The 12084-nt window shown below is 59.1% G+C and overlaps 1 protein-coding gene across 1 annotated transcript in view; it reads left to right on the forward strand.

Annotated features, from left to right (window-relative positions):
- Positions 1-3097, forward strand: part of UMODL1 (uromodulin like 1) — a 57053-nt gene extending 53956 nt beyond the window's left edge. Inside the window, exons 21-22 of the mRNA XM_046002702.1 lie at positions 2343-2543; positions 3071-3097. Coding sequence (XP_045858658.1) covers positions 2343-2524 — 182 coding nt within the window. The 3' untranslated portion in view covers positions 2525-2543; positions 3071-3097. The remainder of the gene's footprint in view (positions 1-2342; positions 2544-3070) is intronic.
- Positions 3098-12084: the final 8987 nt, after the last annotated feature.

Below are 12084 nucleotides of genomic sequence, written 5' to 3' on the forward strand. Positions count from 1 at the left end.
GGCTTGTACGATCCCATCACCCTGTCTCTGCCTCTGTCCTCCCACGGTGCTGTCCCTCTGCCTCTGTGACTTCACGTGGCTGTCTTCTTATAACGACGGGGGTCCTGTTGGATCGGGGGCCTCTCCGGCTTCAGCGTGACCTCATCTGAAGCTAACCCACTCCATCTGCAATGACCCTATTTCCGAAGAACATCACGTGCTGCGGTACGGGGGGGTTAGGACCTCAACATATCTTTCTGGAGGACACACACGGCACCGCGCATTGGTCACGTTATGGAAGAAGCCATCTGGGCATTGTCCCCAGCTGGGTGCTGCCGACAAGCTCATAGCCGCATCACAGTTTTCCGATTTAATTTTTGGAATCCTTCCCTGGCCATTTGCTTTGCTAGATACCGCGTTATTGCTCCCTCCCTAGAGTTTCTTTGTCCGAAGAGGAGGAAGTAGTTTCAGTGATGTCTGCCCGATGCTCGAATGTTCCCTCATCCTTTTTGCCAAGGCCCTGATGGCTTCGTGTCTTTGCAGTGACCCCGGTAACCATCCTGCACGTGGGTGTGGGCTGCCCGAACTATCCCGGTGGAAGGTCAGGTTTTTATTAAAAGACTGACAGGTGGTCCGCCTGTGTGACCCATGTGCCTCTCACAACACACACTTGGTCTCTTCTGAACCCGGGACACCCACTACTGGCAAAGGTCATGTTCCAGCATGTGCTCGCTCTCCGTTTCTAGCTGTCTCACGTGCACTGGTGACCATTTCCGAGCCCCCCGGAACCGGGGGGCGGCGCTGGCTTGCGGACCCCGCCTGGAGCTGCTCTGGGTCAGTGGGTCGTTAGTAGCCTTCCGCTGCAGGGAACAGGAAACCAAACCCTTCATCCCCGGAGGCGATATTCTGGGGCTGGCTCTGGGCTCCCCTGCAGGGCAGGGGCCCAGCAGCACCCCCCAGAGGCTGGATCTGGGGACCGGCTCCGCGGTTGTTGTTGGGGAAGCTGCCTATCCCAGCTGGGTGCCTACGGAGGTTGAACCTGTTCCGGCAACTGTCGCCAGGGTCTTCCTCCTCCTGGAGGAGGGGATGACCTAAGTTCCAGGCAGCCAGGAGGGGGTCCCCAATGTCGCTGTTGGACCACCTTGCTAACTGTGCACACCCGTGCCATACCCTGGGAGACCCCGAGCAGTGTCTACACAAGCAACTGCACAGGAAACAGGACCCAGTGCCCCTTGTCCCCCAGGTGGACGTCCCATGATGGAGGAGGACGGAAGTGAAAGTGATACCGCGCCCTGTCCGTGGGTCATACTCACATGCTCGGGGCCCCACGACACCCACCTTCCTCATGGGGGTGGGCAGCTCTCTCCCCTGGGGTCTGGGGGCAAAGGCCGGAGAGCTGGCTGGTGGCCTCCTCTCTCTCTGGCCATGCGGTTTCTCCTGCCGTAGAACTGAGGGGGAAACTCACACGCCATACAGGGAACTCTCTTAAAATCAACAGCCTGGCAGCAAGTCACCCATTCCTCGTGCTCTACACTCGCCTCCTGTCTCGAGGCTCAAAACATTTCCATCACCCCGAAAGCAGCTCTGCATCAGCTTGGGGTCCCTCCCTGCCCCCCTCCCTCAGAACCTGACAACACTGTGCTTTCTGCCCCTGGTTTTGCCCATTCTGGGTAGTTCCACAAGCAGGGTCCTACTGCGTGGGGTCCTTCGTGACTGTCCTCTCTCACTCAGCGTGAGGTTTGGAGCTTCCTTCGTGTTCCTTTTTACGCCCAACAATATCCCGTTGTGCAGATGGACCCCACTTTGTTGATCGGTCCCTCCTTTGGCAAACACGGGGGTTGTGTCCAGCTTCGGATGCTGTGGGTACCACGGCTACGAACGTGGGTGTCTGGGGATGCGAGTCCCGATTTCCAGCTGTTTGGGGTCTGTGTTCTCCTCTATTGCATCGGCCCTCTGCGTGTGGGGAAGGCTCGTGGCTCTCTGTGCCGGGCGAGCCACGTGTCCACATGCCGAGCCCCCCCGGAGCCCTCTGCCTCCCCTAGCCATGGTCCAGAACGCTGGGCAGGCCGAACTGTCCTGCTCGATGCACCCTTCTCTTGGAGTTGGGACGCCTGCTTGGTCACCTTCGGGACCCCTGTGTGCACATGGGCACGTGTGCTCCAGATCAGTCAAATCCAGATGATCACGGCACAAAGCAGCCGACCCCCGTGGAGCGCTTGCTCCGTGGCTGTTCCGTCCCATGCCCCCGTTCCACCCTCACCGTGAGGTCGGAGTGCGGGGCCACAGGCGGTCCTGGGCACTCGGAGACGCGCCCCTCGGGGTTCAGGCAGACCCTCCACCTGCGCCTGTCTCACTCCCTGCAGGTGAGCGCCCAGGGGCGGAGCCAGGCCTGGGAACCGGCTACCTGGTCCTCATCGTGGTGGCCGTCTTTGCCTTGGCGGCAGGAGCCGGTGCCCTCGTCCTTGTGCACTGCCAGAGAATGACCGGCAAATACAGCTTCAGAGCCGCGGCGGACGACGTCAGCTACCAGGCGTTCTACGAATAGGAGGCCCGGCTGGCCTGAGGTGGGTGAGGAGCCTGAGGAACCGGGCGCCTCCCATGCCCGCATCCTGCCCTCACTGTGGAAAGCCACAGGACCGGTCCGGGCGGGGAAATGGACCATCTGTCGTCAGGGACCGGCTTCTGTCGATTTGCACAAGCACTAAGGCCACGGAGCCCGGGGCAGTGCGAGGGGCAGAGGGGGGGCCGGGGGGGGCCCGGGTGCGCCCCACCCCCGTGAGGTTTTTATGACCAGTTTTACAATGGGGACCTGAGGCAGGGGGTCAAGGACTGCCCTGGGAATGTAGCTGGTGGGGGACGGAGCTGGAATTCGGGTTTGGGGTCCGTTCCCTTAGCTGCTGGGCTACCGTGCCTTAGACTAGGCATGAGCGGCCCGTCCTCCTTAGACTCGTGCGCGCGACCCACGGGCCCTCCGTAGACTAGCCTGTGCGACCCACGGGCCCCTTCACCACCTGTGCTCTGGGAGCATTCCTGCAGGAACCTCTGCGTTCCTGCACGCACACTGACCCTGGTGACCTCCCTCTCCATGCAGGTAGCTGTGACTCAAACTCGGTCCTTATTTCATCAAGCATGTACCTAAGCGGCTCTGTCCCACATCCAGAGTCCGGAAGAGTCCCAGAGGTGGTGAAAACACAGACTCTGACCGACCCAGGAGACCCATCATCCATACAGGTCCCAGAGAAGCGACGCCCACCAGGAGGGTGAGAGGAGCCGTTGGAGAGGGAGGCGTGGGAGGGCGATGCCCAGAGCCTCAAACATGGGGATATTCAAACCAAGTGTGAACACGGCTCTGCCATCAGACGGATCACCTCGCCAGCTCCAGGGCTCCCGGGCTCTTCACCATCCTAACTGGTCCGAGTGGCCCTTTCCTGTTTTCTGTGACCGTTGACATCTGTCACCTGTCACCACCCACCCATCCGTCCCCTCACCCACCCACCCACCCGTCCAGCTCTCCATTCATTCATTCATTCACCCAGCACTCTGGCAAACTGACAATATCTCACATTGGCAAAGATATTTGACAGGTCACTTGCAGTTCTTTTAATAATAGGTCAGTCGTATACTGAGAAATACTGCTCGTGTTATTTCTAGTGGACTATTTTCTCTTGGACTTTCCTCCTGCGTTAGCGGTGTGTTGTTTTTATTTGCACAACAGGAACGCAAAGGACAGTCTATTAATATGAAGATCTTTATAAGTAGAAATAACATTCACACACACACACTCAATATTTAATATTTTTCCAAGTAGGAGGGGCCATTTACCCACTACACAAAGAGAAACCAGAGAAGAAATGGGCGAGTCATTTACATAAGGTCACAAGATAACCGAATAAGGAAATGGGTGTAGAATCTGAATTTTTATTTTAGAATATTTTCCGTGACCCACACTGACTGCGCTTCTCACTTTATTTAAACAAATTGAATTGTGTCTGATAGCAAACACCTGAAAGTACGGGGTTTTCCCTGATGGACTTAGAATTTAACAGGGTCATAGTTTTTAATTCATGAGATTAACTTTGTTGACTGTAACTCATGGCTACTAATGCAGAGGGCTGGAGAGTGTGACTGGTTTGATGTAGTGGATACCCTCAGAATCAGTAAAGAATTACAAGACGTAGTGCGTGCGTCTAAGCTGATTGGGAGCAGGAAGAATAAATTTCGTGTGATATTGAAACCTGACCGCGCTGGCTTGTCTGTTTGGTTCCGTCACATGCCACGTTTATGCGCAACCACTGAGGGCAGGTGCGGTGCTGGGCCTGTTGGGGACACCAGGAATGTGTGTCTGGCTTTTCCATGTGTTCTGATAATTGGCTCAGGACCTGTCACTTGTCTCTCTTGAAAAGAGGCAATAAATGTTCAGTAGATCCGGGTTTCAGGACCCATGACTCTGTGGGCCCCACGTGATCATTCTCACGTTACAGCTGCAGAATTAGAGATATTATGGGGCGCGCCCACAGTGGGACAGCGAGAAGGTGTGGGAGCTGGAGTTAGACCCGGGCCTGTCCGGTTGCAAGGTCCCTGCTCCTGCTGGGCTCCTGCGGCAGGCTGAGGTGGGACACTGAGCACGACCTTGAACCTCCTCCCCTTGCTCACCTAACTGTCGCAACAGCCCTATGAGGCTGAAGTCGCTGATCCCATGTTACAGATAAGCAAACTGAGGCTAAAATTTTAAGTTAGTGCTCTAAGCCGCTCACAGTGGAAACCCAGATCTTGTCCCTCCTAGGTCAGGCTCTTGCTGCTACTTCAGAGCAGACCTGTTTGGTTCACTGGTGAAGAATGGGAGCCTTCCAGGACCTTAGAACCCAGAGACCCTCTAGCCTATGGATAGAGCAGCCAAGAGCTGGGCAAGGTGGTGGGCTCCGACTGGCTGAGGTTCTGGGCCCTAGCAGTTCTCACTCGGACACCCCTGGCAGACCCAAGTGCTCCCTGGCCCGGGATGTCAGGCTGATTCCGTCTGAGGGTCAGGTGGAGGAGAGAAACACCCCCGCGCTCCCTGCGCACCCTCTACGCGGGCTGCACTGCCGACCGCTGCCACTAGATGGCGCTGCAGACCAGGGCGGGAGGCCCCTTTGTTTTCCCTAAGTCACAGCCCGGTCTCCCCTATTTGCTCTTTTTTGCTCTATTTGAGACTTTTGCCTGCAAAGGACAGGGCATCTGGAATCGTTCTGCAGGTCTTTGGGGTCCTAGGATGCAAGCCTGCTGGGGCGCAGCCCAGGGGTCCCGGAAACAGCTCAGAAATGATGCCCGTCTTCCAGGGTGTGAGAGCAGCGAATTAATCCCATGAGCTGACCTGCGTCCTCGGTGGCGAGCCCCGAGTGGACGCTGCTCTCCCACCAGGACTGCCCGAGGGAGGAAGCCGCCTCTCCCCCACTCCCCCTCTGTGCCTGGGAAGGAAAGGACAGCCACACCAGGAGACAGTCTCTACCTGCAGCAGAAATCCCCAGGAATGAGCCCGCAGTCCGTCTGGGTTCCCTACATGGGGACGCCCCAGGGGGACCGCGTTCTTGGGGCTCCAGCAATGCGTTGAGATCTGGCCGGCTGGAGGATGGAGTTTGCGCCACAGAGGAGAAGTGTTTCTGGCCTGAATACGGCTTGAGCCTCTTGCTGGGTCTACATACCCAGGAGGTTATGGTTAGACGGGGCCGGGGGCGTGTCTGGTGTGCAGGTGAACCAGGGTGGCCCCAGGCTGGCCCCACGACTCAGGACACTGAGTCTCGGCTGGGTGGGGGAGGCTCATTCCCAATGCCAGGGACTGGAGGGTCTCACTTTTCCAGACACCAAAGTGGACACCAAAGTGATTCTGATGGGAAGAAATCGGTGGTAAGGTCTCAGCTGGGGGTTCCTGAGAATTTGTACCGTGCAAGGTGGCAGTGTATTGTGGGAGTCAGGGTGGCGCCGCAGTTACGGGCACTGCCTCTCCCGCATGGGGCCCGTCACCTAGTGTCTCTATGCCTCCGTTTCTTCACCTGTGAAGTGGGGTTCATGCTGACACCGGTCAGGCACTTTGGGCTACAGAGTAGTAGAAGCATCAACTCCAACAGGCTTCAGTGATAAAGACAGTCCATGACCGCTTGTGAATGAAAAGTCCAGGACAGGGCTTCAGGTAAGGCTCGCTCTAGCAGCTCTCAAGGTTTGGTCTGTCTTTTTGCCTCTCCTTCCATGATCTCAGCTTTAATCAATAATTCCCTCTTAGTCCCCCAATAACTATGAGAAGTAATCAGGACTAGGAGCTCCTTCACTCCTCTGTGGCTAAAGAAAGACAATGTCTCCCCTAACCATTGATCAAAGGAATCATCTTGGTTGAAACATCCCGGGGGGCACAGCAAGGAGGATAGCATCCTTCAGGTCCGTTCCAGCTGCCAGAAGTCCCCGGAAACCACTGCGAATGGGAGAGAGACAGGCTCCCTATTCTGATCCACACCACCAGGCAAAGGGTGGAAAACTCGAGGTGATTCTGAACCAAGTTCTAAAGCTTTTGGCCTCTCCACCCCACTGTGGGGCGGCCCGTCTCCAGACTCCGTGGACTCCCATCTCCCAGGGGGTTTCTGGGGATGAGGGGAGAATGACACGGTTGTCAAGGGCATTGTCGGGACTGCTCCTAGTGGGCAGACGATGCCTTCTTACGGGATCGTTCGCATGGGAAGGGCTCCCATCTCCTCTTGGACGCCCTCCAGGGCGAAGGCTCTCAGCAGGCTCTCGGCGATGCTGGAACTTCGGAACGTTCACTGAGAGGCCACAGTGGGGAGCCGTGGTCACGGAGGTGGGTGGCCCAGGGAGGAAGGCGGCCATGGACCTTTGCTGGCAGGTGAAGGGAGCCCGTCGCTGCGGCCACCATGCAGGAAGCTGCAGCGCCGCGGCCCCGCGTGGCCCCCCACCCCCGAGGACTGGCCCGCGAGACGGTCTTCCTCGGAGCCGTCAGCTCTTTGCCCACAATAGGCTTCCCTCGTGCTCCTCCCCTGCTGTGACCAGGGCCACAGTGACCCGCTGTCCCCCGGAATGGTCCCATGCTGAGACTAACAGAGCCGGCCTCTCCAGGGCCCTGGCTGCTCGGGACAGGAAGGCAGACCCACCGGCACCCTCTCTCCTGCCCAGCAAGGCTGGTGGGTTTCTTCACTGGCTCAAGGACAGGCAAGACCCAGGCCCTGCTGGAGCCTTCTCTGCAGCCTGTCCCCTCACGGAGGCTGTTGACGGATAAGCTGGTCCTTCGGTGCCCTCCTTGGGGCAGCAGGACCTCGACTCTCTCTAGGCAGCCCTGGCGGCTGGGCTGATCCGGCTCTACAGGCCCGCACAGCGCCCTGCCTTCCCACCCCACGCGGGGAAGGAGGGGCGTTGCGATCAAGGTCACTGTCCCAGGGCGTGTCCACTGTCCTCCTCCTCAGGCTCGGGCTTCTCGGCCCTCAGCTCCCAGGGCTTCCGAGCTCTGCACCCGCCTGGTGCTGACCAGTGCCCAGCAGGGGCTACTCTGCACAGGGAACGGAGGGTCCGGGAGAGAGAGACCCGGTCGGCATTCCCCTCCACACCCGCCCCAGCCCTGTCCTGGGAATGTCCAAAGGCAAATCCCTTTCTCCCATGAAGGGCGGGAATCATCTTAATCCTGTTCAATACAGGCTCCAGTCAGGGACATTTTTGGGGGGAAGAGTGTGCGTCCAGGCTCCCCAAGACCACCTTTAGGTTCAGTGACCTTCTAGAAAGACTCACAGGACACAGAGGTTTAGTTTATCTGCGGATGGAAATCAGCAAAGGAGATGCACACGGAGAAGCCCAGGAGAGACCCGAGCGGGGAATCACACCCCAGGCAGAGCGGGGTTAGGGGGTTGGGGGGAGCTTGGCAGGGGGCTCTGAGCCCCCGCTGTGGAAAACCACCAGCCCTGGCCAGTGGGGCCGGGAAGAACTCCCCTCGGCCCTCTGGCTGCCTCGTACTTTGCACATCCCTCCGAGTGTTTATAAATACTCTCTTCAGAGTAGCAGAAGTTGCCATCGGCTCAGGAAAATAAACACTCCGGTAACCATGGTGATCCGAGTACTTCGCGCTGGGCAGAAACCGCTTGAGGTGGACATGGGGTTTAATCCGTTTATCCAGGGGTTTGAGTCAAGGCAGCACTGACCTGATTGAAAACCTTTGGTCTCTGGGGACCAGCATCTCTCATCTTCCCGCGGGTGTGTGTCCCCGTTTCGCAGGCTTCGGAGCCCTTTGGAGCTGCTGGAGCCCAGGCCCGGCTCCCGAGGCCCTGGGGCGGGGGTGGGGGCGTTGCCTGGGCTTAAGAGCTTTCGCCGCACCCCGGGGTCCTGTGAACCGCGCTCCGGGCTCCCTGGGTGATGGCCTGGACCCACCAAAGGTTGAGTTTCTTTCTCATGGAGCTGGTGCCAAGAAGCCCAAATATTGCAAAGTTCATCGGCCAACTCCAGTCTTACCTCTGTGGATTTTGTGATTACAGGAAGGGGGGTTTGGTGGGGAGGGGGCCACAAAACCCCAAGGAATAAGAATGAGACAAAACATCATCAGCTTGCAGAATTTTCAGTGGAAAACTGCCCCAAATCACCAACAGCGCACACCTCGAGCTTGGAGCTGTGTTTACAGTCACCTGGAGAAGCTCCGACTGGATCCCGCCCGCGTGGCATCTGCGTGAGGTTGGGTAGCGGATCCCTGTGCCGCAACGGGCCCCTTTCCGAGCGGGGGGCCCCGTCTACGTTCAGAGGCCAGGAAAGGGATGCAAGTTCGGGTCTTCTACACCCTGTAAGGGGAGATGGGTGAGGAGTACAGGAAAACCGTGGGACAGACAGCAGGACAAAGGCTGGGAGGACCCTCCCATCCCCCAGGTGTCCCGACACCTCCGTCCTCAGTGGAGAGGCGGGCAGGGCACGGCCCGCGGCTGGCCCCAGGCTTCCGGTCCCGCCTGGGCACGTTGTTGCTAGGGGCTCGGCTATGGCTGGTAGCATTGGAAACGTCTTGTGAAAACCGTGTTAGCATACCTAGAAAATCCAGAAAAGACCCTATAGTCTCCTACCCGTGGCTCTTCCCGCCTCATCCACTGGAGTCCAGGAGGTTTTCTGGCCCCTGATGAACAGACGAGGCGGAGACAAGAGGCTGCGTGTCTGGAGACTGGACACACTGAGACTGAGCCCAAGAGGGTCAGGGACCTTGGCTGCTCCCTGGGGGCTGGGACGAGGTCAGGCCTGAGCGACAAGGGCCTGGAGGAAAGTCCCAGGGCACCGGTGCGCCCTTCTGTGGTGAAGTGAGCTCACAGGCGGGGGGAGACTGAACTTGAAGCTCAGGGCCCAGCAGGGAGCTGGGGTGGGTGGCGGGCCCTAGGCGGGTGGGTGGGAGGAAGACTTCACCGGGGCTGGAGTCTGGGGGAGGCACAAAGGCTGCCGCTGGGCCGGACCCCCTTTCTTTCAAGCCTGTTTTCACAAGCTGTAGCTGGCCCTCCCTCCCACCATAGGCTGGGCGCCACCGCCGGCAGCCCCTCGACTTAGCCAGTCCTTCCCTGCCCGTCTGACCCGAGAGCCCACGAGCCCCTGGCCTTCCTCCCTCCTCAGCCCATGGGCATGGGGGGGGGTGCCGTCTCCGAAAGGGCAGTTTCGTGTCTCCCCGCTGCCCGTAGTTCCGATCCCACGACAGGTGTCACGACAAGGAGGCTGTCTCTCCTTCCCGGCACCGAGCTTCTGTCCCGTCTGCAGGGCTGAAGACAGGAGCGGCCTTGGGTGTGTCTGGGATTCTGGAGGACTTGGACACTGTGTGTGGGGTCCCCCGAGTGCCCCCCAAGCCCTGTTCCCGATGCCACACCGTCTGGTACTCAGGTGGTACCACCCGGTCCTTGGCCACCAGGGTCGGACTTCCCATAGGAGCCACACAGGTGGTCTCTGCCCTGGAGCCTCACCCCTGCCCTGGCCCTAACCCTCCCCGGTGCCCAGTCCGCAGCCCCTCACTCCCGGGGTCTCGGCGTTTGCGTTCCCTTCCTCCCGTGGGCCCAATCTGGAGATGCTGAAGGCACGGGGGGAGGCTGCTGCTGGAGACACCAGCCAGGGCAGGAGGACGAAGGTGGGGAGCCCCAGCGGAAAGGGGACCCTGACACCCCAGTGTCACCCCCATTTTGTCCCCAGGCAACAAGTCCATCATGGGGAGTTTTCCAGACTTCAAAGCCAACACCCTTGAATCTGGAAGGGTTCAGGGGCCTCCAGGTGGTCTGGGATGCTGCTGAGAACTGGGGTTTTGGGGGAACCTCTGTGGCAGGAAGCAGTCCTGGTCTCTGACCCCTCCGTCTCTGCGTGGCTGCTTTGGTGAAGATGCACCTGCTTGTCCATGTCCCAGACCCCGATGGCCCTTGCCCGCCTCCCTGCACCTGCTCTCAGGGGAGACACAGTGGGCTGGAGGCAGAAGGTCGCCCCTCAAACCTGAGCCACATGCTCCAAAAATGGGGAGGCGGGGCGTTGGGGGTTAAGGGCCCACTCCCCCAGCCCAGCTGTGCCCGAGAAAAGAGGCATTTTTCTGCTTTGCTGATCTGTCTGAAGGACACAACACCCAAAGATGGCTCCCTCCCAAGTCAGTAAAGGACAAAGGCAAACAGAAACACGCGGTCTTGCTGGCCCGGGGCCGCACTGCGGTCAGGAATTCAGCGCTTTCTGCAGCTGAATCTGTTGGGGGACAAGGCACAGCAGCCCTTGTCCTGGGGAAGCGGGTTCACGTCCAGCCACGGCTGCTCCTGGGAAGAGAGAACCCAGTCCTCCCCGGGAAGCTGGCCACGCAAGGACTCAGCTGTCCTCCGCTTGCCGTGGCGGCCACGGCCAAGGCAGGCCACGCGGTGGCACCAGCTGAAGCGCTTGGAGTTCATTATCCTGATTAGTCCTCATCAAGACCTGATAGGATCAACTCTGCTGCCCTCCTTCCTCTTGAGTGAAGCTGGGTGACTGCCCAGGGCCCCCCCACGGCCGGTCCCCCGCCAAGAAGGGGGCGGGGAAAGCCGTGGCAGGTGCGCTCCCTACTCTCCCGTGGCAGCCGCGACAAATTCCCTCAAACTCTGTGGTTTAAAGCAACACGAATGTATCACCTTAGGCTTCTGGAGGCTGCAAGTCTGACATGGGCTCCCTGGGCTGAATCCAGGTGTCTGCAGGGGGGGCTCCTCCGGGAGGCTCTGGGGGGTCGGGAAGACGTCCAGCTTCCCGAGGCCACCCTGCTTCCTGGCTCGTGGACTTTCCTCCATCTCTGTGCCCGCATCCCTCTGAGCTGCTCTCCTGCCTCTCTCTGCCCCACTGAAGGGTCCCTGTGACTCCTTTGGGGGCCCCCGGTAATCCAGAATAATCTCCCTATTTTGAGGCCCCCTGACCAGCAGCTTCGGTTCCATCTGTTACCTCAATCCCTTCGCACTGTAAGATAGCACGTTCGCTCCGGGCTCCGGGGTGGGGACCTGGAAATGCGCTCGGCGGGGGAGGGGGGCGTGTTCACGTCTGCGCCCTCCGTGGCCCCCCTTTCCCACGTACCTTGGACTGGCCATCCCTGCCCCCAGTCTCCACCTCTCCCTGCAGGGTGGCCGGCGCGGTCTCATGCTGGCTCTGGGAGCTGGTTATTCCTAAGTCCCATCCACGTCCGAGTAATACATGAGAACAAAGATAACAAGCGCTCCAAACTCATCACTTGGTAATTTTTTTTTAATTTTTATTTATTTATTTGACAGAAAGAGAGATCACAGGTAGGCAGAGAGGCAGGCGGAGAGGGGAAGCAGACTCCCTGCTGAGCAGAGAGCCCGATGCGGGGCTCGATCCCAGGACCCTGAGATCATGACCTGAGCCGAAGGCAGAGGCTTTAACCCACTGAGCCACCCAGGTGCCCCACTTGGTAATTATTTTATTACAACTTCCTGTCACCTGTGCTCCACGGTTATTGGTGTCTGTTGGACCCAAATGGCAGAAATCCTGACGCTTTCCCTGTCACGGGTCCGGTCCCAGCTCTGCGCTCGGCGATGTCCTGCGGGCAGCTCGCGATGGGACAGACTGGACGGTGGGCAGCACGGACACGAGAAAGCGCTTCCCCTCGGCGCTGGGCTGACACCT

The sequence above is a fragment of the Meles meles genome, chromosome 4 (assembly GCF_922984935.1).
Source record: "Meles meles chromosome 4, mMelMel3.1 paternal haplotype, whole genome shotgun sequence".
NCBI classification, from domain to species: domain Eukaryota; kingdom Metazoa; phylum Chordata; class Mammalia; order Carnivora; family Mustelidae; genus Meles; species Meles meles.